Source organism: Mus caroli, unplaced genomic scaffold, assembly GCF_978045245.1.
Source record: "Mus caroli unplaced genomic scaffold, Mus_caroli_1 scaffold_9, whole genome shotgun sequence".
In the NCBI taxonomy this organism is placed as follows: domain Eukaryota; kingdom Metazoa; phylum Chordata; class Mammalia; order Rodentia; family Muridae; genus Mus; species Mus caroli.
This window is the reverse complement of record NW_028227264.1, coordinates 75,401,059-75,427,932: the sequence shown is the minus strand read 5'-3', so window position 1 is coordinate 75,427,932 and position 26,874 is coordinate 75,401,059. Positions and strand designations below refer to the sequence as shown.

Here is a 26,874-nt window from a genome sequence, read left to right as displayed (position 1 = left end):
TAAGGATCTTGGGGGTTGAAGTGCTGCGTGGGTGTTTTCTTCCTTTCTCTGTGAAGCTCTATTGACAGCCGTCACAGCGACCCACTCATTTAAGGATATAACTTGTTGCTTTTGGTGCATTCCAAGATAATAATACCAACTTTAGAACATTTCCTTAAACCGTTTGGCTTTCAGCCCCTTCTCCCCAACCCCCTCCCCTGCCCCGCAGAGAGTGTTTGGCTTTCTGCCGGAGGATTGCCAACTCTTTATTCTGTGTGAATGAATCATGCGGTGCCCGGGTCCTGTCACTCAGCAAGATGTCTCAGGGGAGTCTAAACTATCTTTCATCCTCAGCCTGGCACATGCCAGCGCTCTGTTCATCTTTTGTGGCTGAATAGTATTCTATTGTCTGACTGACCAGGTCTACGCCACCAGTCAGTAGTGGATGAATCTTGTTTTGCTTCTTGCACTGAGCCGTCTTCTCAGCTCTTGGTTCGTTGCCTTTTGTTTGATGCTGGCAGCCGTGGTAGCTGAGGGTTCAGCATCTTCGTCTCTGCTGGGAGTTTATCTCCAGGATTCTTTAATCGCTAGTAATAAAATTGCTTATTACTCTTTTGTTTTGTTTTTGTTTTTGTTTTTTTTTGTTTTTCTAGACAGGGTTTCTCTGTATAGCCCTGGCTGTCCTGGAACTCACTCTGTAGACCAGGCTGGCCTCGAACTCAGAAATTCACCTGCCTCTGCCTCCTGAGTGCTAGGATTAAAGGCGTGTGCCATCACGCCCAGCTGAAATACACACTCTTAATAGACGAATGTGAGTGCTAACTGTCAATTGACAGAGTCTAGAATCTCCTGGGAGATGAGTCCTTGGATATGCCTGTGGGGAGTTACTGTGATTACATTAATTGTTGTGGGTAGCTGCATCTTAATTGTGGGTGGGGCCATTCCCTAGGCAGGGGACCCTGGACTTTGTAACTCGGAGAAGGCAAGCTGAGTATCAGCAGTCTTTGTCTTATGCTTCTGACTTGGATCAACGTCAAACTCCTGATGCCTTGACTTTCCCAGTGTGGTGGACTGGAACCTGGAATTGTGAGTGAAAGAAAATTTGTTTTCTCTCTGAAATTATATATTTGTCTGAGTATTTATTTAAACACAACAGCAAGAAAAGAAAGTGAGACAACCTACCGAAAGCAGAAAGGTAGAATCAGTAATGCAAAAATCAGCCTATTAAGAAGAACCAGAAAGGGGCTGGTGAGATGGCTTAGTGGGCAGGAGCACTGACTGTTCTTCCAAAGGTCCTGAGTTCAAATCAATCAAAGCAACCACATGGTGGCTCACAACCATCTGTAATGAGACCGGACACCCTCTTCTGGTGTGTCTGAAGACAGCTACAGTGTACTTACACATAACAATAAATAAACCTTTAAAAATATATTCCCTTTAAGAAAAAGAAAAAGCAGCCGGGTGTGGTGGCGCACGCCTTTAATCCCAGCACTCGGGAGGCAGAGGCAGTCGGATTTCTGAGTTCGAGGCCAGCCTGGTCTACAAAGTGAGTTCCAGGACAGCCAGGACTATACAGAGAAACCCTGTCTCGAAAAAACCAAAAAAAAAAAAAAAAAAAGAAAAAAGAAAAAGAAAAAGCAGAGCATCTCCCATTTGGCTCAGTCCCTTAAACAGCCCTTCGAAACTCTCAAAAGCCACAAGAATGGGATTTCTCCCCCCTCAAGCTCTCTGAGACAGAGAGAGCTTCACTATGTAGCTCCAGCTGGCCCACCCCAACCTCACTCTTAAGATAAGACAAGAATATCCAAAGTTAGACAATGGCACATGCCTTTAATTGTAGCATTTGGGTGACAGAGGCAGGTGGATCTCTGTGAGATCCAAGGCAACCTGGTCCACATAGCAAGTTCTAGGTCAGCCAGTGCTAGAAAGAGAGACCCTGACTGGCAGTAAACCAAAACAACAACAACAACAAACAGCAACCAAAATCTAGCCACATGTCGGAGAGATTATATATACCATGAGCGAGTGAGAGTTACTCCAGGGCAGCATGGTTGACTTACCATCCAAAAACAATGCAACGCACTATATCAATAGAATAAAGATATCACATAGACTTTTCAACAGGCCCAGAAAATGCCTTTGACAAAACCCATACTCCCCCAGAAAGAACTTCATCAACTTAGAAAATGGCATTTTTGGAAACCGGAGAGCTAATCTTCGTGAGTGGCTGGCTTCTCCCCATGAGGTCAGGGACAGGGCAAGCGTGTCCCCTCTTGGCACTTCCATTCACCAAGGTCCTGGAAGAGCAGCCAGACAGTTAGGCAAGAAAAGAACATGAAAGACCACCCATATTGGGAAGCAAGAAGGGAAACTCTTTGTTTGTAGATGGCAGGCCTTGAGTCATAAAAAGTCTCCAGGAATCCCCTAGAAATCTGTCAGAGCCACTGAGTTCTGTAAGATTGCAGGAGACAAGATCAATATTCAAGAGCCAGTGTGGTCTGTACACAGGCTACAGGTGATCCACACACAAAAATGTCAAGAGGAAAAAGCCTGCTTAAAATAGCACTCAAAATCCATAAAACATCAAGGAATGAAGTTGACAAAAGAAGTGTAAAGTCTGTTTTCAAACCCTTAAAGGACACTGGAGGAATTTAAAGAAGTTCTGATAAGTGGCCAGTGGTCCAGCCCAACTGCTCACTGACCAGAGCAGCCCTCACCAGAACTCCAGCTGTGTAGAGCAGAGCCTCCCGGGACCCAGAATAGCCAAACAGGCTTGGTTCTTGAAGGCTGTAAAGGTAAAAAATGTACTCTGTTTAGGGCAGGTGTGGATGGTTGTGCAGTCGATAGTCACGAGAGTACATTCAGATCAGTTTTGTGTAAGTGAATATTAAATTTCAATTCTGAGAGGTAAGGTGGGGGGGTGCCCTCCATATCTGGCTTTCTTGGCCTCCAGGCATGCGTCCCCCCTCCCCCCCACCCCCCCGCCCGCCCTGCTTCACTCAGCTTCTCCTGGAGCCTTGCCTGGTGCTTCTGAAGACTCTGTAGGAACAACCTCCCCAGTCCCCAGGGGAATGATGCATCTCTCCCCACCTCTGCTGAGTCATCTTGAATCCCTGGGGTGAAGTGAGGAGATAAGAGGAGTGGCCCAGGAGGATCAGAAAGAAACCTCTTGTTTCCCCAATAAACAGTTCCCGAACTCTTTTGGATCTACGGGAAACTTGGCCTTGTTTCTTATAGGCTCCCAAATTCCTGTACACGCATGTACACGTATCCATGTAAGTGAAAAATCTGTACACAGTAATGTACACCTGTGCATAGAATGTAAATGTACCATACCCATATTCATGAACACACACACACACACGCTCACCCTCACGCACACATATACATGCAATCTGTACACATGGAACCACACCTGCCTCTCTGCACATGGCCATTTACATGGAATCTGTTACATGCAGAGCCATATGTACCTCTCCAGATATGCATTTACCAGTCTGTACATATGTGTACACTGTCATTTATATGTAATCCAATGTATCTGTACATGGATTACATGCCTGGGTCTATGTCTCCACACAGCCACGGGCATCCACATGCAGGTCTTTTCCTGTGTGTGAAAAGTTGTACCTTAGTACTCCTGTCTGTGTCCTCTGAACATTCTCCTGCAGATCCCAATTTCTTACCACACCCGAGAAGCCTGTAACAAAGAGGACATATTTAGATCCCCCTCCCATAATCACAATATGTCCTATAGATACTTTAAATGTGTTTCTTTTAAAATATTTATTATTTTATAAATTGTGCGTATGTATTTGTGCATGTGTGTATAAGTGCAGTCCCTGTGGAGGCCAGAAGAGGGTGCCAGACCCACTGGACCAGAAGTTACAGACAATCCTGAACTGCCTGGTGTGGGTGCTATGGTGGTGACGGTGACTGGGAGCCTCTTTCCTCCCCTTGACCTGCTAGACATAGGCATCTTTGGATACCTATGTATCTTGGGATGTGGGGCGGGAGAGTATGAAGCTCTCAACACAGCCAACTGATTGCTTCTGTTTGACCTTACTCAAGTTTGTGCTAAGATCTCCGGACAGATGGCCATGTGTCCTTGCGATGGCTGCCCAGCAAGGAGGAGTGCCTAAAAGGTTAGGCATCCCTGGAAGCCTGGTGGTTTCCCCTGACTGGCCAACCCCTTTTGCTTCTGTCAGTGATCCTGATTACTCTGGACAGTGGAGAAGCAGTGTTTGAATACTTCGTGGGTGAACCTTCTCCAGATGAGATGACAGACGTCCAACCTCTCTCTGCCCCTCAGAGACTTGGGGATACTTGTCAGGGTCTGACTGAGTCAAGGAGTGAGATTGGGATACTGTTTCACTGCTGACTGGCCCCTTTCAGGTCCCCACGTGGTCTCCGTTCTCAAAAGGAAGGAGTCTACAGTAGACCTGAGTCTTACCAGAGTGATCTAAAGCACACTGGCCTCCGCCAACAGACATGGGGGAGAACCACATGGAATATAGATGATATGCTGTGGTGACCTCCTAGCTCCGCCATTACAGTTCCTTCATACTCGGCTTTGGGACAGGCAGTGGTGAGCTTTGAGAGGCAAATGGAGATGTAGGGAATCCAGAGATACCACGTCTCAAGGGTAGCTTCGGAACAAAATGTGACACCTGGAATTGGTGGCGTACTCCCCACCACGACCACACCACTCGCTTGCTCCGGCCCCATTCGCTTGGGGCATATTTATTTCATATATGTGGGTATGCTGTCACTGTCTTTAGACACAGCAGAAGACGGCATCGGATGCCCATTAGAGATGATTGTGAACCACCATGTGGTTGCTAGGAATTGAACTCAGGACTTCTGGACAAGCAGTCAGTGCTCTTAACCACTGAGCCATCTCTCCAGCCCCTGTGGAAGCACTTTTGACCCTTGAGCTTCCAGCCGTCTCCCAGAGCCATCCCGCGGCTCATTGAGCCTCATCTGTCTCAACAACTCACACTGCTAAGAGCCAGTTCCTGCTCGCATGTGGGTGTCTTGGAGTTTTTAATGAAAATAGAAGACTGCATTATTCAGGAATCTAAACCAGACCAGACGGGCCAACAAGACAGAACAAACCCTAGCTTGGGGCAGGGGTGCGTCTTGCCACTGATGTGAGAGGGTGGGACTTTTGGAAGGAACCAGTGCTGGGAGGAACGAGGAGCTAAAGACTCCTTTCAGATGAGTGCTTGCCTCTTGTCCCCATGGTGATGGGAGGAGGTTATAGTGCCCAAGCCAAAGTGACCCTGGTCTGCAGATTTGGTGTCTTCTGGGAGTTTAGAGTCCTGCGCTTAGCTGAGCCCCGGGCATGCCCTAGGGCACCTGAGGAGGGTGGAAGTAACCAGGTAGCCGGGATAGTCTGGTTCCTAGAGATTGAAACATAGCTGAAATGCTGCCTTTATAAAGGGTCCTGATTTGCTAACTCTCTGAGTCCTGAGAATCTTTGTGTCCCTGTCATTGCTGGGCTGGGACTGATGGTGCAGAGGGAGTGGTTTCTTGCATGGCAAGAACTTGCTGTGGCACACCCAAGGACCTTGGCAGGTGAGGGTGAGGGACGGCTCGGCTCGTGTCTTGGTACCTTGATTCTGAAACTGAGATAAATTCATTTGTCCTCTCAGGGGCTTCTGGGCGATCGCTCCCCGGTGTTCTGCTGATGCCTGTCCTAACCAAGTCTCTATCCCTGCTGGCTGGCATAGGCAGGAGAGCCATATGTGACTCTAGTCACTGAGGGCTAAGAGAGAACATTATTGATTGTTGGCCGTTGTAGGTATGGCTTGTGCCAGTTCTTGAGTCCTTGTTCTCAAGGGACCTCAGGGGCCCTCTGGGTTATACTGGCTACTCAGTCAACTCATGGGTAAGCTGGGCAGTGCACAGCTCTGTAGAGGTCAGTATAGGTGTGTTACCAAAGTCCCTGTTGAATGGCTTGCCTTCCAGGTTCTGCACTATGGGAACCCTGCCAACAGGAGCTTTGGCTTCCAGAGGGTTAGATCTGCCAGACTACAAGGGCCACTCTGAACAAGGCAGGCACTAGTGACTTGCTTTCTCACAAGGTCATAAGGACAACAGAGCAGGAGAGCCAACCCAAGGTCAGACTCAGGTGCAGTTGAAGAAAGCCTCAGGCATGAATGTCCTCAAATCACAGGTTGCCAGTGGACACTGACTTCTTGGAAAGCTGTTCTCACAACTGCCAAAGAGAAGGGAAGCTGCAGGTGGGGGCTGGGAATCAGGAGCGTGGCGGATGCCTGCTTCCTGGGGGATGCTGTGTGCTGGTCCCTGTCTCTGACCAATCGCTCCTGTTCTCTAGGAGCTGGGGGGTGGGGGTGGTCTAGACCATGGGAGGTATAGTCTTTCAGTAGCTGCCTGCGGGACAGTGTGATTGAGCCCAGCTTGTGATGAGTTCCTTGAAAATTTAGATGTTGGCTCCAGGGCCACAATCCTCCCACCCCACCCATCCTGTTCAGCACTCAGCGGGCACCTGCCAGGGACTGAACCTGTGTCAGATGGGTAGGAACTGTATCCTGGGACTCTCTTCCATCTCACCTAGTCCTTAGCTCTTAGAATCTAAGGTGTAGACAGTGTCCCCTCTCCACCTTCCTGTGGGTGCAGGGATCTCTTTCTCTTTACCTTGGGTTCTCTCCCCAGCTTGGCGGCTGACATCATCTGGACCAAGTAATCTCCATGCTTCCCCTACAGATCCTGTGTGACAACATGCTCTCTGTCTCCAAAGGGTCTGAGGTCACCCTTGACCAGGCAGTGGCAGGGAAATGGGTTGGTGCTGTTCCTGGCTCCCCGGCTTCTATTTTCCCTCTTATCTGAAATCCTGACCGTTGCTGCTTGTGGGCACACAGAGTGATGCCAGACTGAAGAGCTGATGGGACCCCTTACACAGGGCTGGGAGAGACAGAGATGGTAGCCTTTAGTAGGCTAGGACCTTAGCGTTCCCTGATAGTGCAAGTGTTTATGTGACTGCACGTGTGTGTGTGTGTGTGTGTGTGTGTGTGTGTGTGTGTGTTTGAGTATGGAGTGGACATGTGTGTGTCCATGAATGTGTATGCATGAGCATATGTATATGTAGTACAAGACTCCAGATGGGGTACAAAGCTTAGACCCTGAGCTGTGAATCCATCCACCCAGTGAATACTGGGCATTTGACACTCCGAAGTGAGCAGCAGGGTGTGGGGGGAACTAAGCAAGAGTGAGTGCTGGTGTGGGTACTCAGTGTGGGAGGGACTGTGTGTTCCTACATAGATAGGGCCCTTGAAATAGGAGATATGGCCACTCCAGTGCCTCCAGCCCTGGCTTTTGGTTTTGCCCAGGAATTTCACGGGTATAGAGCCAGCTTGCCAGTCCAGGAACCCTAGAAATAAGCATCTGGATGGGGCAGGGACCAGGATATGACATCACTTTAGGGTTTTTCCTCGCCCCCCTCCTCCCTGCCATGGAGCTGAGCCCCCACTACTCAAACATGCAGGGTTAGGGGGCGGGGCTCTGGACTTCGGTCCTGGGATTTTCCAGAGATACTCTGAGGCATGAAATCACATTAGGAAATCTTCAAGCAGACTGTTCACTGGGCATTTCTCAAGCAGACGCAATCATCGTGGGGACTAACTTGGAGATGCAGAGCTCACAGGCACAGATGTGGGCCTATGGCTGCCTCACTCTTAGAGAGGGACTTGGTATTCAGCTGTTTGCAGCTGGACTCTGAGCCAAACGGCACAGCCCTGCCCTTTAGACAGGCATTGATTGATGATTCCCTTACATGTTGATGTAGGACAGTTGGGGACATGCCTTTGGGGCTGTTTCATCACACAGAAGCATTGCCACTGCAGCCTTGGGGGAGGGTGGCAGTAACTCTGCCCACACCACAGCTTGGAGAAAGTGGAGCCAGGAGGGACAGTTGGCTGAGGCTGTAGCCTGGTACATGCTACATCCATGTGTACAAGCTGGTTACATGAGTGTGTGTGTATTTGTATGAGTGACTATGGTTTTTGTACATGCGCAGGCTGCTAGCTTCTGTTTCTTCACTCTTAAGAGTTCTGTGCTCTTGACCACGGGCCCATGGCCTCTGTGTCTCTATTTCTTCATTCTGTGGAATGGATGCTCACGGGGCCTCACCTAGCATGTGCCTGGCTGGCTGGCTGGTGTTGGGGACTCTGCTGGGCTTCATGGCTTTGGGCTGTGTGGATGGGAAACTTGTTCCTGTCCATCCTGGTTCTTTTGTCACTGGGGAAACTGAGGGAGGAAGCCACAGACTCTATAACGTGACAATTAGAAGGGCTGCTGGAGTGGAGCCCAGTCCTGCTCTGAGTTATGAATGGGACTGAGGGTAGCCAGCCTTGGCAGCAGCTTCCCCATAGTTGATCTCAGTGTTTCCACCTTCCTGCCTGGTGGCCATTGGACATTTCTTTTATTGTCTTGTCTTCTCCCTCCCTCCCTCTCTTCCTCCCTCCCTCTCTTCCTCCCTCCCTCCCTCCCTCCCTTCCTCCCTCCCTCCCTTCCTATGTGCATTGATGTTTGTATGAGGGCGTTGGGTCCTGGAGTTACAGATGGTTGTGAGCCACCGTGTGGTTGCTGGGAATTGAACTCAGGTACCCTTAACCACCGAGCCACCTCTCCTGCCCCCTGGATACTTGTTTTCATTGACATGTTTTAGCCTCTCATTCTCGGGTCTCTGCCTGAACTCAGTCCCTGTCCCTCCTCCTATGTAGCTAATCTGTTTCTGCTGGCCCAGATCTGCACTGCCTTAGACTTCATACAGAGCTGGGGAGGAGCAGAGTTTTTGGATAAATACCAACCTTTTCTGGGTCCGGGGGTGGGGTGGGGTGGGGTCCCTGGTGCTGTTCTGGGTGGAAGTGTTCAGATAGATCTGGGGGCACCTGTAACAGCCTAGAGAGGCTGAGCTCTTCCCACCAGACCTTGTAAAAAGGGGAACCAGGGCAACTTACAATTCCAGTGCTCCACCCATTGGGCACCCCTGGGGACCATCTTATGAATTTCAATAGTGATGGAGGTGAGGCAGAGAGACCCTTGTAGGGTCTTAGATGTAGGACCACAGAACGTGTGTGTGTGTGTGGGGGGTTACAGGGTGTTCCATCTCCTTGTCTTCATTTCCGTGGATGTTGACTTTGATTAGATACAGAACGTCTCTGAAATTCGAAAACCCAGCTACACCATGGACATCTCTGTCCAAAGCCCTAGGACATGTGGGTCTCCTAATCCCCAAGTCTAGCTATCCAAAAGGTCTTGATGTTGGAGGGGCTGGAAGACACGTGGTCAGGTGGCCAGGCAAGTGTGTCCCTCCCTTTCCCATCTACATCTTGCTGTTGCCTAGGGCTCACAGTCAGACACTGAGGCAGGAGGAGCCACCCCCCTCCCCCGCCCCTGTGGGAGTTCATACAGAGTCAGCACAGGAGGACATCCCTGGTGAGCATCCAGCTAAATCTGTGAAGGGAATGTTGGAGAAGAACCTACCTGACCTCATGGGGTCAGGGCGGCTATAGTGGAGGGAGGTTGGCAGGTACCCATGAGCTGTAACCCAGAGTAGGCTACAGGATGGACAAACCACTTATAGCCCCTGGTTTATTATAGAGTGAGATTTTTACCTGAAGCTGTGTGAAGGAAAGGAACAGCACGGGGAACATCCATCTGCAGACAGACCTAGCAAAGCGAACACAAGAGTAAAGGCAGTGCCCTGACTGTTCCTGGGACACAGGCTGCTAAGCCATGCACGCAGCTGGAATCCATAGACAGGAGGCAGAAGCCTGCTGTTGATGGCGTATCCCTTGGATACATCCCACACCTTTTTTCCTTTTCCTTCCTCTTGAGGCCCTGCTAACTGCTACAGTCTGTGTTACTTTGAAGCAATCTCCAGGAATTCCTTTCCAAACACTTGCTGGACCAGGAAACACAGCTTCAGAGCAGGTCACTGCAGAGAGAGCACCATAGGCAGATTATATGAGAGGATTTAAGAACAAACCAGAGAAAGAAGTAATGTGGTCACTGTGGCCCACAGAGAAAGCTAGTGGACTCTTGGAGGGTCTAAGGGACAGATCAAGTTGATGGCTTTTAGGCTTTGGGCAGATAGGAGGGCTGTGGCAGGGGAAAGGAACGGACACCCACCCTTTCTCTAAATCAACAACTGTAACACAAGAATTGGAACTGCAGCAAGCTGAGCGTTTTTCAAACTGGGTTTCATCATAGAATGGTGGCCAGCAGCCAGGACTTCCGGGTGTTCTCCAATGGAGGCCCTAGGATCTGGGGCGCGGTTTCCATGTCCCCGAGGACCCTGGCCAAGCCCCCACACCCACACCCACTCTCAGCAGAGACTCAGCAGCTCTAAGTTACACAAGCTGGAGTTCCGCTGGGTGTCTCTTACCCCATCTTTCTGCTCTGTCTGCTTCTGGAGGTGCAGCCAGGAAGGAGTTAAATGGAATCTGAAGGTACCGCTTGGTGGATCACCTTGATTCTCAGGCTGGGTTCATTCCCTTCTGCCAGAGGGAAGCGGTGGAGGGAAGGAGACTGGGAACCAGGAATGAAGGAGGGTGGGGACCTGGCAGGCCCCACCTCCAGGACCACAGGATCCGCCCCGGCACAGAGGCTCGCACTGCCCTGATGGCTCCCGACCCCAGCAGATGCCTCTGCCTGCTGCTGTTGCTGCTCTCCTGCCGCCTTGTGCCTGCCAGCGCTGATGGGAATTCCCTGAGTCCCCTGAATCCCCTGGTGTGGCTCTGGCCGCCCAAGACCTCTGATTCTTTGGAAGGCCCGGTCTCGAAACCCCAGAACAGTTCACCTGTGCAGTCCACAGAGAACCCCACCACGCACGTGGTCCCCCAGGATGGCCTCACAGAACAACAGACGACTCCTGCCAGCTCCGAGCTGCCCCCGGAGGAAGAGGAGGAGGAGGAGGATCGGAAAGCTGGCCAGGGTGGCAGCCCTGCAACCCCTGCTGTCCCCATTCCCCTGGTGCCCCCTGCTGCGAGCCCAGACACGAAGGAGGAGAATGTTGCGGGCGTTGGAGCCAAGATTCTGAATGTGGCTCAGGGCATTCGGAGCTTCGTCCAGCTGTGGGATGAGGACTCAACTATTGGGCACTCTACTGGGACTGGGGTTCCAGATTCCTCAATCCCTACAGTCCTCCCCTCTCCTGCCGAGCTCTCCAGTGCTCCCCAGGGGAGTAAGACCACTCTCTGGCTAAGCAGTGCCATTCCAAGTTCTCCAGATGCTCAGACAACTGAGGCTGGCACGCTGGCTGTGCCCACCCAGATGCCTCCCTTCCAGAGCAACCTCCAGGCACCACTGGGAAGACCCTCAGTCCCACCAGACTTCCCAGGTAGAGCATTTCTCTCTTCTCCACGGATCAGGGCTCCTCCCTGGGGGAACCAAGAGCCTCCCAGGCAGCCCCAGCATCTGGAGGGGAAAGGACTCTTGCCTATGACAGCCAGGTCCAGCCAGCAGCACAGACACTCTGATGTCCACTCTGACATCCACGGGCACGTACCTCTTCTTCCCTTGGTGACGGGTCCTCTGGTGACGGCTTCTCTGAGTGTGCACGGTTTACTCTCTGTTCCTTCCTCTGACCCTTCCGGCCAGCTCTCTCAGGTAGCAGCTTTACCTGGGTTCCCTGGTACTTGGGTTTCGCACGTGGCTCCTTCTTCAGGGACTGGGCTTTCTAATGACTCTGCACTGGCGGGAAATGGCTCTCTGACCTCTACCAGCCGCTGCCTGCCCCTGCCACCCACTCTGACTCTCTGCAGCCGTTTAGGTATAGGACACTTTTGGCTGCCTAATCATCTTCACCATACAGACAGTGTGGAGGTAGAGGCCACCGTGCAGGCTTGGGGGCGCTTCCTCCATACAAACTGCCACCCCTTCCTTGCCTGGTTCTTCTGTCTGCTGCTGGCTCCTTCCTGTGGCCCAGGCCCACCACCCCCCTTGCCACCCTGCCGGCAGTTCTGTGAGGCCTTGGAGGACGAATGTTGGAACTACCTAGCTGGGGACAGGCTGCCCGTCGTCTGTGCCTCTCTCCCTTCTCAGGAGGACGGGTACTGTGTGTTCATTGGGCCAGCTGCAGGTAACCAAGTGGCTACCATCCTCCCCTTTCTCTTTTTTTGCTTTTTGTCAAGAGACCTTAGCAAGAGCTGATGAGAACCCAGCACAGGATCTCCACCCTTGCCTCACTGGTCCTGGCAATGGCACTGGAGAGGTACTGGGGTATGATGTTCTGTGTAGGGAGGAGACTGGAGGCTGGGCGTGGCTATGACCACACATTCTATTTCTGTAGCAGGCATGACAGGTCATCACCTGCCCCAGGTGCTCTCTGAGTGTTGAGGTGTCCTGGTTCTGAGTCAGCCAGGTGCTTCCTCAGTCACGGACTGGAAATTGAGAGACACAACGATAATTGACATGTCTGAGGGAGCGTTATTCCTATCAAATACCAGCTGCTTCCTCCTTGTTCCTGGCCTCTGAGGCACACACCTTGTTTGATGTTCTCCCTGTGGCCCTAGCCAGCTTGGCCAAAGGTATGAAAGGTGCCAGGCGCACAGGGTCATAGGCCCCAAGCCTCCTATATAACCCACATGCTTCTGCCCAGCTAAGCCCTGAGAGCTCTGGAGTACATAGCCTCTGGCTAGGTGGTGGTTGGATGTGTGGGCCTGCTCCAGGAAGGGTCTGGGCTGGGCAGAAGCCCAGGGATCACTCATGCCTCATTAGGGGTCCCAGCTGGGCCTGAGAGGGTGTGGCTACTCCAGGGCTATAGGCTCAGATTTGATGCAGCTGGTGTCACACAGAGTCCTCCACACATTCCATCCTTGGAATAGTGGAATGTGGTTCAGGTTCCCTCCCTGTGGAGGCCCACACCTGGCCACAGCTGGCAGAGCCTGCCTTGCAGGGTCAGCTCCGCAGGGATGCGTCTTGACAGGAAGACAACCAACCTCCCACAGCCTCTGTTTAGACCATGCAGGATGAAGGGTAATCAAGAGGGCTGCTATCCAGGGTTAGGAGCGCCCAGTCTGTTTCAGGGGCAGCCAGATGCTGTGAAGGCATTAGGTGTTGGGGAGGAGGAAGGTCAAGGCCCCTTTGAGGGAAGGCTTAGCCACATGGCATGCAAGGCCAGGACTGCCACATATGGGCCATAGAGTGGAGCTTTGTGGGACACTAATGTCATTAACTGTCTGCCTGGCCAGCTGGTGGCTGAACATCTGGATACTTTGGGCTGTATCCCCAGCAAAGTCCTGGGGGACTGGTCCATCAGCACTCAAGGCCCATGTACGTGGAGGCTCCAGCTGTGGGTGTCAAACCTCATTAAACTAAGGCCCCTTTCCAGGCAAGGTTGGTGGGGGAGGATTCGTGGAAGCTCTGGTAGGAGCAGGAGGCCTCTCCCCTTCCTAGGTTCATCCACTCGGGGTGAGCCTCACTCCTGCTGGGCCTCTGTGGTTGCTTGATGACTCTTACCTCAGTATGGTATAGGTGGAGTTCCTGGTGGGACCCCTCCCCCACAGTGTCACAGCTGTGAGGTTTTAGAGTGGGAGATGTTGGGGTCAGTTCTTAGCCCCATGACGATCAGGGGACATGGAGGGTCCTGGACCACATCAGGCAGCTTGGGGATTGGGAACAGTGAGTTCCTATCAGAGAGCACACACTTCCTCCTCAGGGTCTGACCAGAACCACCATATGTGCTTCCCACTATAATGTGGGCCCTGCCCAATTCTCTCACCCCCCAGGCCAGTGGGGTGTGGTCTGACTGAAGTTCTGCAGTCACCCAAAACCCCTAGCCTTGCACACCTGGACTTACATATCTGGCTTTAGTTAACTCGAGTTTCTGTGTTACGTCGCTCTGAAGAGACAAGACACTTCTATGGAAAAATAACTGAATACCTGTATATACCTAGTGCCGAGGGCCTGTGCCCTAGACATCCACACACTTCACGGTGCACACCTGGCCCTGCCTGGCACCCTGAGGCCTCTGCGTTCATCTGTTTAGCAGAGCTTGTAGCTCCTCACCCATGTCTTTTCTTCTGACCCCTGAGGGAGACGATGCGGTGAGTGGCCTGGTGCCAAGGTGTCAGAGGAAGCATTACAGCATTCAGTCGGCATGTGAGGTGATAGTTGGGAGGTAGAGGGTCACACCAGGGGAACTCCCTGACATGGCTATGTCCCTGACATGCATGCTAGGTCAGCATGCAGCTGGACCTTAGGTATATGGGGGCAGAGTATTGTGCAAGGGTTCAGGGGTACCACACCCACGATCCTTGATGCTCTGCCCTCACTAATACCATTGGGCCTGCTACCAGCCTGCATCAAGCCCTTGAGGTATCTCAGTGGGACCTGAGAATGGCAGAGCTTCATAGACCTGGACATTTTGCCTTACTCTCCCATGTCCGTGTCTCAGAACCTTGCCTACCCTGTGAATAACAACAGAGACAGGTACAGTTATCCAGGGAGCCTGAAGGCTCTTGGGAAAAAGCAAGGTCTGTGGAGCCCCAAATCCTGCCTCCTCGGTGCAACCAAGAGCCACAGAGTGTAATTGAACCTTTGAACCTTGTGGACCATGGGGATAGGTCATGGAGTGTTGAAAGAGATGTCCAGGATGGGGGACACTCTGGGGGCCTCTGCTGTGGTCTTGCTCTGTCCACATTGGCCATAGATGCTTCTTCTATTGAGGACCTCATGAGCCCCCAGCCACTCTCGCCTGGGCTTGTATCTGGCTCCTTGATCAAATGAGAGACTCCAAACTGTGGCTGTTCCTTAGGACGCTTCAGTTAACCCGAGTTTCTGTTTAACTTTGATCCCAGGAGACAAGACCCCTCCGTGGAAAAATACCCAAATGCTTATCTCTCACTCCTGGCAACCCTGGGGATAAATATTATGTGCACGGAGCTAGCTGAGCTGCCCACAGACATTCCCTTCCTCCCAGACACACCAGAGCGGACACCCAGCCAACTCTCTGGGGCATCCAGGCTTAGGGCTCAGGTGAGCTGTAGGAGCCTGGAGAGAGTCTACAGGAACTTATGAATATTCAAGGATTTAGAGTATGTGTGCGATGCAATGGTTTCATAGGCAGATATTCTGTGTAACACTGACCACCGAGTTATCCATCGCTTGTCAGGGTTACATTTAAAAGCTACAGTTTGAGCAGTGCGTGTGTGTGTGTGTGTGTGATACTGGAGATAGAACCTAGGCACACATGCTAGGCAGATTCTCTACCACTGAACCACATCTACCAACTCTCTCTGAGCAGTCTGCAGGTAGTATAGATTGCTATCTGTGGTCACCTGCTACATACCAAGATGGCAGCCAGCCTGGAGCTCTTGGTCTTGGATTAACATCTCCCTACTTCTCCACCAGCCAAAGCCCACCCACCCCCCTTGTGCTTTGCATCTGCATCTACAGGTTGTCAGAAGTGACCTGTGAGTGAGGTCATGGGCTGTCTACTCTGCACAGCTAAGCTTGTTTTTCTTAGCACAGTGTCCACCAGACCACTCTGTGTTGGTTCCTTTGTGGTCAGTGTTGCTTTGTGTGTACAGCGTCTTCTCCTTCCCATGTCTGTGAACACCCATGTGGGCCTCTGGGTCTTGACTGCAGTAAAGCTGGGGTGTGGGTGTGACTTCCACAGCCTAACCTTAGTTCCTTTGGCTGCTGTTGATCATAGCGGTTTTATTTTGATTATTTTTCTCTTTTTCTTTCTCTTTCTCTTTCTCTTTCTCCTTTTCTTTCATTTCCTTGCCTTTCCTTGCCTTGCCTTGTCTTTTCTTGCCTTTCCCTTCCTCCCTCCCTGCCTGCCTGCCTCCCTCCCTCTCTCTCTGTCTCCCTCTCTGCCTCTCTCTCTCTCCCTCCCTCCCTCTCTCTCAGTCTCTTTGTCTCTCTGCCTCTTTCTCTGTTTCCCTTCCTCCCTTTCTGTCTGTCTGTCTCTCCCTTCCTGCCCCACCCCCGTCCTCAGCTTCACCATGTTTCCCCTGGTGACTGACCTAGATTCCATCCCCCGAGCAGTGTAAAGGGTTCCTCCTTTTTCTTTGCCACCTGTTGCTTTATGCCTAACAGATGTGACACGGTGTATCCTGTTGTGGATTTCGCTTATGTCTCTGGTGACCTGGGATCTGGACCAGGTTTTGCTGCAGACTGTATGGGTCTTCCTAGAAATGTCTGCTCAGGTCTTGTGCCCATTTAAATATCTGGTTGCTTGCTCTGTCACTGAGCTGTGTGAATTCTGCATCAGCTCAGGGGATTTAGCCTTCCCTGTAGGCCACCTCTTCTTCCTCTCTCATGGAGGATGCAGGCACCCTCTTGGCTGTCTTGTCAGCACTGAGACATCAGTGTCTTTGTCTGCAGGGCTTATCTATAGTGGTAGTTTTTTGTCACTGTGGCCCAGTGCCTGTTAAAACAGCTTAGGGGAGGAAAGCATCGTTCTGACTCACAGCCCATGTGTCTATTCCACTGCTTATGGCCTGTGGTGAGGCACAGTCAAGGGCATGGCCGAGAAAAACTGCTCATCCCACAGGAGTGAGAGCAAGGGACCGGGGACAGGGCAGCCTTCAGAGATGGGCCTTCAGTAAACCTTCTTCCCACCCATTCCTGGATTAACCCAGCAAAGAAGAAGTCATGATTTGTCACCTCTCTGGAGCACCATCATGTAGCAACCATGCCTTCCACCCAGGAGCCTGTGGGGGACACAGTACATTCAAACCACAATGTCTGCTTCCTTATGGGGCAGCGGAGAGGTGGGATCCAGCAGAGTGGACCTGGTCCCACTATGGCAGCTCAGGCAGGCAGGGACAGTACGTGTTGTGGTTCTGTCCTTGTCAAGGCTTTGGGAGAAGATACTTGACATCTCAGGGGCCAGCAGAGTGTCCAAGTGAGTCCTAAGACTGGCTCCTTGATAGCATCCTTCTCATTGGCAGATGACCTGTCTATCCTTCTGCCTTGGGGAAGCCACTGCTTTTGCCTATTGTTTAAGATGATACAGCATACTCACCATAAAGCATGCCCGTGACCTGGAGGTCAGTGCTGTCGGCTACCACCCGCCATCCACCCCAGAGCTCCCATGTCCCCAAGCTAATCCCCCATTTCTGTTACTGCTATCAACTCCCCAGTCCCTCCCTCCCGTCTGTCATGCTCTCAGCTCAGTTTTGCGTCAGGTTGTTCCGTTGTTGAGTCTGATGTTTTCTCCTGTGTTCTGGGAACCACATGTGATGCTGCCTCTCATGTTGCTGGGACAACCTGACGGAAGCAACTCGAGGGAGGAAGGGTGTGTTCAGGCTCAGTGTGAGGATGCAGTCCACTGTGGTGCCAGAGACAAGGCAGCAGGCATCGCACCCACGGTCAGAGAGCTGAGGCTGCCTATTCTTTTTGGTTCAGTTTGGAGGCTCCAGGATGGTGGCCATAAGTTGCAGTGTGTGTGAGCTATTCAGGCAGGATGCTGTGGGGATGACAAGGTGAACACAGCTCTGATGGTAGAGGAGGCATGGCTATATTGTATATATAATATACATGTATATATTATATATAATACAACATATATTTATACAGTGTATATAGTGTATATACATGGTATATATTTACACAGTATATATAGTGTATGTGTATACATACACATATATTATATATGTAAGTATACACACACACATACACACACACACACACACAGTGTGAGGACCTGACAACATTAAAGCCTATGGTTTTGGAGGAAATAATCATATGTGATAGTTTATTTCTGAGTGCTGTATTCTATCTCATTGGTCTGTCTGTTGTTTTTCTGTTTTTGTTTTGTTTTGTTTTAGAGACAGGGTCTTGCATGGCTTAAGAACTCCCAATTGGGCCTTTCCAGCACTGGTTACAGGATATTATAGAAAATGCAACACCATGCTGGGTCCATATATCTGTCCTTATGCCAGAGACAGTATTGGTATCTTAGTTAGGGTTTCCATTGCTGTAAAGAGACACCATGATCAAGGTAACACTTATAAAGGACAACATTTAATTTGTGTGATTTTTCAGATTCAGAGGGTCAGTCCATTATCATCACAGCGGGAGCATGGCAGCATCCAGGCAGGCATGGTGCTGGAGGAGCTGAGAGTTTTATGTCTTGACCTGAAGGCAGCCAGAAGACTGTCTTCAAGGCAGCTAGAAAGAGGGTCTCAAAGCCCATCCCCACAGTGACACACTTTCTCTAACAAGGCCACACCCTCTCCAACAAGGCCACACCCTCTCCAACAAGACCACACCTTCTCCAACAAGGCCACACCTCCTAATATTGCTACTCCTGGGCCAAGCATATTCAAACCACCACAGTTGGTGACTGTAGCTTTAGAGGAAATTTTAAAACCAGAAATTGTGAGTCCATCAGCTTTAAGCTTTGTCACAATTCCTTTGGCTTCTTTGGCATGAACTTCTGGATGGCTTTTTTATGTTTTACAAAAACTATTATTGGGAAGACTGAAGTGGTGGCTCTGTGCTAGAACATTTCTTTCTTTCTTTCTTTCTTTCTTTCTTTCTTTCTTTCTTTCTTTCTTTCTTTCTTTCTTTCTTTCTTTCTTTCTTTCTTTCTTTGGTTTTTCAAAACAGGGTTTCTCTGTGTAGCCCTGGCCTCTGGCTGTCCTGGAACTTACTCTGTAGACCAGGCTGGTCTCGAACTCAGAAATCCGCCTGCCTCTGCCTCCCAAGTGCTGGGATTCAAGGCGTGTGCCACCACTGCCTGGCAGAACATTTCTTCACGTGGGCGGCATTCTGAGTTCAATCCCCCATGCTGCCAAAAACCAAACCAAAGCAAAACTCCCATTGGGGTTTTGACAGGGATTGCTTATAACCTGTAGGTCACCTTGGATGGCTTTGGTAATGGTTGTCGCTTGAATGTGTCTTCTCTAGATCTAATGCTGCTGAGGGGGATGACCTTTTAGAAGTGACCTCCAGCTCTGGTCTCCCAAATGAGCTTCACACCCTCATGAAGGCGCAGGGTGTGTGTGTACTAGTCTCTGTCCCTTCGCTTCTGCTGTGTAAGTGTAAGGACACAGTTCCCTTTTGAGGACACAGTGAGATGGTACCGTCTTAGAATGGGGTCTAGGTCTCAAAATACCTTGGTTTTGGATTCAGCACTCAGTGTTGTGAGAAATTCCTATCTGTTATTTATAAGTTGTTCTGCCTTGGACGGCTTTGGAGGCATGATGAGCGTGGGCGGCCTGTCATTGATGTGTTTAAATTTTTTCCATAGTATTTTGTGGCTTTCACTGTACAAGACTTTCCCGTTCTTGGCTGAGTTAGGTCCTATGCATTTTATTCTTTTCAGTGTTACTGTTATGTGGAAATTGCATTGAACTTTCCTTTTTGTTTCCTTTTTGTTTTTGTTGCTGAATGTGTTATCCTGTTGGTTTGCTGAGTTCATTTGTTTGTTCTGTTATCGAGTTTGGGGGGGTCATAATCTGCGCCAGTTACACTCTGGCCACCCATCCTCGATGAGCCAATTTTTACAAAAGCCAAATTAGAAGTGGAGAGCATGAAAAGATGTATTCAGTGGTCACATTGGGAAGAGGGTGAAAGAGATGCAGCAAGTCTGTCTTCAGGTCCTGATGTGAGAAGAGAGTTTCACTGGAGGGCCAGGGCCATGCACATCTAAGCAGCCCAGGTCAGGATGTGGGCCTGCCAATCACTGGTCCAAGATCCACTGGGTTTTATAGCCTCCTCTTGCAAGGTGGTCTCAAAGATGTTAGGACAGTGTGAAATCTCTCCCCCCACACACCTTTTTCTTCTCCCAGCATGGGATTCCGGGGGTGGGGGTGGGGAATTCACATTTCTTTGGGGCACATTGTTTCAACTATCTGACAGTCAGAGTGAGAGACACAAAGGTCTCTTTAGAGTAGTTTCATTTCTACCCAGACTGCTTACAGTTGTAAGAAACTTGTTGCAGAATCTTTGGGTGTTTATACTGACAACTTCCTTTCCAACCTGCCTGTCTCCGTCCTCCTCCTCCTCCTCTTCCTCCTCCTCCTTCCTCTCCTCCTTCTTCCCCACTCCTTCTCCTTTTCTTCTTCCTTCAACATCTTTCTATATAGCATCTTTATGTGGCTTTTGATAATACTGGCCTTATAGAATGAGATAGAGCATCTTCTCTCTCAGTATTTTGGGATACATTTGAGAAGAATCGATGTAATTTCTTTAAATGTTTTTACAGAGTTCTCAAAAGCAGGGCTTGTTTGTTTGTTTGTTTGTTTGTTTTGTTTTTTACAGTTTGTCTTATCCCCTCTGTGGGTCTATCCAAACGTTCGGCTTCCTCTGTAGCTTTTGTATGTCTAGAAATTGGCCTCTTCCTTTGGTTTCCTCGGGCTCTGTCACAGCCCATACCATTCCTGTAGTCAGCGGTGACCCTGCTCTCCTGACCTCGGTCATGAGTCTCCCCATGTTTTTGTCTTGGTCGGCTTTACAAGGTTCATCAGTTATGTTTATCTTTCCAAAGAGTTGACTTTGCTTTCATTGATTTTCCCCCATGTGTTTTCCCGTTCTTTGCTTTATTGATTTTTGTTTCATTTTTCCTTATTTTTCTCCTTCTATTTGCTCTGGATCCTCCCTCCCCCCACCTTTTTCCTAATTCTGCATGTAATATGGGTTGTTTATTTCAGACCACTTGCCTGTTAATGAAGTACTTATAGCTATAGAAATCCCCTCTCAAAGATTTTTTTTTAACTGCCCTACCAGTTTTTATGGCAACACACTTGATTTTTTTTTAATTGTTTCTAAATGTTTATTTTCTCAGTTCTGCCCTGAGTTTTATATTTACTGGTTGTTTAGGACTGTGAAGTGTCATTTCCACAAATCTGTAAATATTCCAGTTTTATTTGTTTTTCAATGTCTAACTTGACCCCCAAGGTGGCCAGAGAGTATATGTCATGTCTGTTGAGGTTCTTCAGTGGCCTGACATGTCTGTCTATCTTGGAAACATTGTATCTATACCAGAGAGGAACTTGGACACCATTGTGGCTGGCAGTGCTCTGTGCATGGGTGCAGATCCAGGAAGTCCTTCCTCATCTTCAGTCTGGATGATGCTCTGCCATTCAGTGAGAGGGGGTTGGAGTTATAGAACTTTCTATCTCTCCCTTGTTCCGTCAGTTTGCTTCCTATATGTTGCTGGTCTCTTTCTGTCACAGTTCCCTCCTGTACTGATTCTTTTCCGTCCCTGTGCTTCTTGTAACACATGGATTTAAAGTCTGGGGCTAAGAGCAACGACTGCTCTTCCAGAAGTCCTGAGTTCAATTCTCAGCAATCACTTTGTGGCTTACAACCATCTGTAATAGAATCAGATGCCCTCTTCTGGTGTGTCTGAAGACAGCAACAGTGTATTCACATACATAAACAAATCTTTTAAAATCTGTTCTAATATTATACCTATCCAGCATCCTCTCGGCATAGGCTGTCTTTTCCGTGTCAGCCTGTTTGGATAGACAATGTTTCACATAGAGAACATGGGATTATAGTTTCTTAAATTAATTCACCAGTCTCTCAAGTTTTTAAATATTTGTGTGTGTCTCTGTCTGTCTGTCTGTCTCTCTTTTTGTCTTTCTGTGTGTGTGTGTGTGTGTGTGTGTGTGTGTGTGCCTATACCCTGGCTCACATGTAGAAATTGGAGAACAACTTAGAGGTATCAGTTCTTTCCTGGGATCACAAGCAGACACCGTTACTCGCTGAGCCCCAATCTCTTGTCTTTAGATTAACATTTAATCCATTTATATTTATTGTAATTGCTGCTCTGAGGACCTCTGTCCCTGCGGTTGATACAGTTTGCATCTAAGACCCCCATTCCCCACTTCAGGCTTTACTCTCTGTTGAGATGATTTGTTTTGTTTTTAGTGTGTGTGTGTGTGTGTGTGTGTGTGTGTTTTTTGCTTACACATATGTGTATGCTGCATGCATGCCTGGAGTCTACATAGGCCAGAAGAGGGCTCTGGGTGCTCTGGAATTGGAGTTATGGACAGTTGGGAACTAGCTGCCTTGTAGGTACTGGGAACCAAACCCAGGTCCTCTGCAAAGAGCAACCAGTGCTCTTAACCACTAAGCCATCTCTCCCTCGCCCCTTTAATTGATTTTGTAATGAAATATTTAAATTTCCTTTTAATTTTCTTTTTATTTATATCTTTATGCATATTTTGTTATTCCCGTGTGTGTGTGTGTGTGTGTGTGTGTGTGTGTGTGTGTGTGTGGTTACCATGTATAGCTAGACTTGCCATCCTCAAGCTTTACCTTCTAGTTTGGATATACACGAGCTTAACTTCAGTGGTATTTCAGATGAGCTACTCCCTTGCAGCTCTGTTTCTGCCCCTTGTTGAGATCCCTTGGCAACTCTTTTGTTGTTGTTTTGTTTTGTTTTGTTTTGTTTTTTGAAACAGGGTCTCTCTTGGTAACAGCCCTGTCTGCCCTGGAACTCACTTTGTAGACCAGGCTAGCCACAAACTCACAGAGATCCACCTGCCTTTGCCTCCCAGTGCTGGGATTAAAGGCACACCCCGCCAAGCCCAGCCTCCTTCATTACATGTGAATTCACATACATGAATCCAAAAACAACAACAGTGTAACAATCCTTTGACTACATTTAAATTATGTAGCAAACAACATGTGGTGTAGTCAGGGGTTCTTACCGTGGCACGGCTCATGTGGTGTAGTCAGGGGTTCTTACCGTGGCACGGCTCATGTGGTGTAGTCAGGGGTTCTTGCCGTGGCACGGCTCATGTGGTGTAGTCAGGGGTTCTTACCGTGGCACGGCTCATGTGGTGTAGTCAGGGGTTCTTACCGTGGCACGGCTCATGTGATGTAGTCAGGTGTTCTTACTGTGGCACGGCTTTAATGATTGGCTGTGCTTATTCCTTTATGAGGATTCTTGACTCGTCAAGTAGTCACGTGACTTCCAATCCTTGCCCTTCCTTTGATTTCACAGTGGAGGACTTGTTCTGGGGTGCAGAGAAGGGGGGCATTGTCACCAATTATTAGGGCTAAGGAGTCTTTTAGAAGAGTTATTGATACCATGGACAGACATGCATAAAAACACCAATACGAGATAGACTCTGGAAAGGGAATCAGGCCCTCCAGGCAGGAGTGGGGGGGTTCCCCTTTTGTATCTCTCTGTGGAAGGAGGTTTTACAGTAGCTAGGCTCTCAGATTCCTTTACAGGTAGCAGAGAAGGCAGCAGGGAGCAGGTCCTACATAGATGTCCAATTCCCAGCATTACATAGTTGATGGCCATAGCACCATACTTGTCTGTTCCAAAGAGGCCATTCCTGGTTCTCTCTGCCCTGCCATCTTTTCAGAGTCCTCCAGGAATTCACTTTGAAGCATCGGTTTTTCCAAAACGACAAATCTTTTTTTTTTTTTTTTTTTTTTGGTTTTTCGAGACAGGGTTGCCCTGACTGTCCTGGAACTCACTTTGTAGACCAGGCTGGCCTCGAACTCAGAAATCCACCAGCCTCAGCCTCCCGAGTGCTGGGATTAAAGGCGTGTGCCACCACGCCCGGCCAAAATGACAAATCTTAAGACACCAATAGCACAGAGTGGATATCAGTGGCTCGCCTGGATGCCAGAAGGCAAAGAGCTCCTGTAGTCATCATCTCTGGACCTCAACCCAGCCTCCCTACCGCAGCATGAACCTCTAGCCTGGAATAGCAGCATTCATGAATGTGTGAATACATCTGGCTCATCCTTATCTCAAGATACACAACCCACTGTAGTGGTCCTATGTAGGGTAAAATAACATTCTTTGTAATAGACATCTTTGGAGACATTATTCTCATCACTGAGGTCTGTGTACATGTGCACATACAGGAACAGCAAAAATGATTCTCACTTTACATGAATGGGCTCAGTCTGTATAGGAAAACTCCTTTGACATATTTCCTGTCTCCCAGAGAGCCACCCTGCCTTTCTTTTCTGTGGCTGCATGCTCCTGGCATTTTCTTTGATACCCTGGGATCACTCTGCCCACTACACCTTTAGGTGTTTCCCGCTTATTGTTTTAAATAGTCTGCTTACCCTCTGGTGCATTGGTATTCTGCCTGTGCATACTAAACACTGGTCCAGCACCTTAAGTTGGTCCTGATCTGGATTCCTGGGATAACCCTGCCCAGGCACTGCCCCATTCTCGAGATCCAAGACCTTCCTCTTTAAAATAGGATCACATCTGAACACCTCCTCTTGGTCAGACAATACCCCCCAGGGCCACTTTGGATAACATTGACTGTGTAGGGGTTTGGGACTTCATTGGGGGTGGGGTAGCATGTCAACCCAAGTCTTCACTTGCTCAAATCCGTTCTAGTCTTTCAGGCAGGGTACAATGCTGTTCCTGGGAATATTTTGTTCCCTTTATTTTTCTTCTAATGTGGAGATCAGGTGTCTTCCTACCCTGGGTTTGTTCATGCTCTAATTACTACTGGGTTACAAAGTAGCATTAGGAAACACAACACCTGTGAGGCTCTGGAAGGCTCCTTCATCACTCTGAGTTTGTCTCTTTAAAGTTGAACAGAAAAAGTGCTTAGGGAGGGTCCTTAAGAAACACCTGCCTTGCTGTGTGTGCCTCAGGCACCATAACTAGATACATATGTACCCAGCTGGGCACTCTCAGACAAAGATCAAAGGATGATGGCTTCAACTTGAACTTTGTTCTACTTGGTAGGGTTCATCCTAGGTATGGTTGCAATGCTCATCTTGTAACCGTTGCCTGCTGACTACCCCCTCCGCCTTTCTGAGTAGTTTTTGCCAGATTCTTTTCTTTGTTGGGCTGTTGTGTTTCCCTCTGCTCTTTGTTTCTGGCCCAACTCAAGTCTGTCTTCCACCAGAGACTTTGCAGTATATTCAGAGTGCAGGTCTACCGGAACTCAAACTGTCCTCTTATTTTATGGTTTGTATTGATGATGTTTTTGTTGTTGTTGTTGCGTTTTTGTTGTTGTTGTTTGTTTGTTTGTTTGTTTTTTAGCCTTTTCTCTGTTCTGGATTGGTCATAGTTTCTTAGTTCTGTGAGGATTCTGACTCTGAATATCTCTTAAAATGGCTCCATTCAAGGCTTCACAAAGCTACCCTCCAAGGCCTCATTCTACCACAAGTCCCGGGTGGCTCATCTCCCACAGCTCAGCGCAGCCAGGCCTAGGCGGATGTAATAAAACTCTCCACGCTGACTGCTTAGTTCAAATAGTTCTTGAGCCTTTTCCACAGCGGTTTAGACCACCTCAGTGGTGCTTGGACTTGTCCCCTGGATTCTGCCGCTATGTACTAGATGACCACTGAGTACCCCACACAGGTGCTGCATGTGTTTGTATCTGAATAGACCCCAGAAGTTAGAAGCAGAGAGAGGCTGCCATATTTCTCTCTGACCCAAGGGAAATGTTTGGTTTAAACACCAGTTTCTCTAGAAGGTTCCACGGGAGTCCCTTGCTTGGTAGTTGGGTATCTCAGAAATGCTCTTCTCTAGGGCTGGACGAGGAGATCACTGATGGTTGACATCTACCTGGGGTCTGGGAGCACTAGTACATCTGGCGGAACTCAGGCCTAGGCTCTGTGGGGCAGGGCTGCCACAGCCTGAGTTCTACAGGAATTGTAGGCTGGAGAGAGCAAGAACAGGTTGCCCCAGCCTGAGCCCTGCACACAGCAGCCCTAAGAGTGTGTGTGGGAAAGCTCAGTGGCCAGCCTAGGGATGGATGCACAGTCCCCAAGCTACAACCCTGGGAGAACCAGTTGGCAAGCTGTGGGGCTCCGCATGTCAGAAGTACTAGTCATACAATGTGAGAGGTTTGTTCTATTCCATTAAAGAAATCCCTGAGCAAGCCAATAGATACTGGCCTAGTTGGAAGCCTTTCTCCAGGAGTAGGCAGATACCAGGATTGGCCAGGAGCCTTACTGAGGGACGGGGTTGTCTCCTGCTTAGAGGTATTCAGTAAGAGAGTGTGCCTTCTTGCTCTGGGGCTGCCAGAGTCTCTGGTAAGGGTTATTTTTCTCATGACATTTGCCATTACTGAGCCCTTGCTGATGGCTAGCCCTTGCCAAATGGCTGTACCATCTGCCCTCAATGTTCTCAAACCAGGTCCTGCTTGGTTGCCTGTGAAGGGAATAGATTGGCTGTAGTCTGGGGAGGGAGGCTGTCAGGGGCCCCCGTACCACCGGGAGCCTGGTGCAGTCAGTTGGGGAACACCAGACGTTCATGCTGCTGGTCCCTCTAGAACCAAGTCTTGGCTGTGCTTTTGGGGGGGGGTGGATACTGACTGCAGTTGGTTCTATGTGGAGCATGTGCATTAAAATATAGGCTTTCAGAAAGAACTATACCAGCTCACTTTTGGGAAGGTGGGCGTTAATCATGTAGGACTCTCGTTCCTGGATCTCAGCTCATGTGAGTGACTCAACAGGCCTTAGTATGCATAGGGGCCAGCCTCCTGCATCAGCCCTCTCTGAGCATGGCACAGGCCTTGCTCCTTACAGGGGAATGGGTTTCCTGGCATAGGCACCCAGGCCCTCCCCCATTCGCCATTGTTGTAACCAGAGAAGAGAGCTGGTGATCTTATGGCCCTGGCATTTGGCAGCTCCTCTCAACAGAGCCAAAAGAGAATTCCATGGAGAAGAAATGGAAGGACTTGGGCTCAGGCGTCATGACGTAACACATTGGTACATTCCAGCCCATGAAGCCAGCAACTGTAGAGTCCTGTGTGCTGTGCTAATGGTGCACCAGGGATTTTTGTTGTCCAGAAGGAGGAGCAGAGTGGCCATGTCTCCAGCGTGGCAGGCAGCATGCCGGAGTTGACTTTTCTAAACTTCAGTGCCTGCCGTGTCCTAGGGAACATTGTAACAGTTGTGTCTGGTCAGAAGGAAACATTGTAACAGCTCTGATTGTGTTAGATCACGATTGCCCAG

The 26,874-nt window shown here is 49.5% G+C and overlaps 1 protein-coding gene and 1 long non-coding RNA gene across 12 annotated transcripts in view; one reads left to right on the top strand and one right to left on the bottom strand.

Annotated features, from left to right (window-relative positions):
• The window catches only part of Col18a1 (collagen type XVIII alpha 1 chain), a 122,836-nt gene that overhangs the window by 48,659 nt on the left and 47,303 nt on the right, over positions 1-26,874 (top strand). For 2 of the 6 annotated variants that reach the window (XM_021174916.3, XM_021174915.3), the window contains exon 1: positions 10,505-11,347. The exons of 2 other annotated variants lie outside the window; for them this stretch is intronic. In XM_021174916.3, the coding sequence (XP_021030575.1) occupies positions 10,630-11,347 (718 nt within the window). In that variant the 5' untranslated portion in view covers positions 10,505-10,629. Of the gene's footprint in view, positions 1-10,504; positions 12,089-26,874 lie in introns of those variants that run through there. 2 more of the 6 variants (XM_021174913.3, XM_021174912.3) reach the window with 1 other exon arrangement.
• Positions 213-11,640, bottom strand: LOC110303721 (uncharacterized). Of its 6 annotated transcripts, none has more exons than XR_015048427.1 (9): positions 11,516-11,640; positions 10,394-10,505; positions 9,818-9,943; positions 9,621-9,675; positions 3,610-3,679; positions 3,001-3,092; positions 2,682-2,766; positions 1,162-1,320; positions 213-1,057 (listed from the first exon to the last, which is right to left on the bottom strand). It is a non-coding gene; the product is annotated as an uncharacterized LOC110303721 (long non-coding RNA). The 6 variants fall into 6 exon arrangements; XR_015048428.1 differs by having other exon boundaries at positions 2,697-2,766; XR_015048429.1 differs by lacking the exons at positions 213-1,057; positions 1,162-1,320 and adding an exon at positions 1,785-2,276 and having other exon boundaries at positions 2,697-2,766.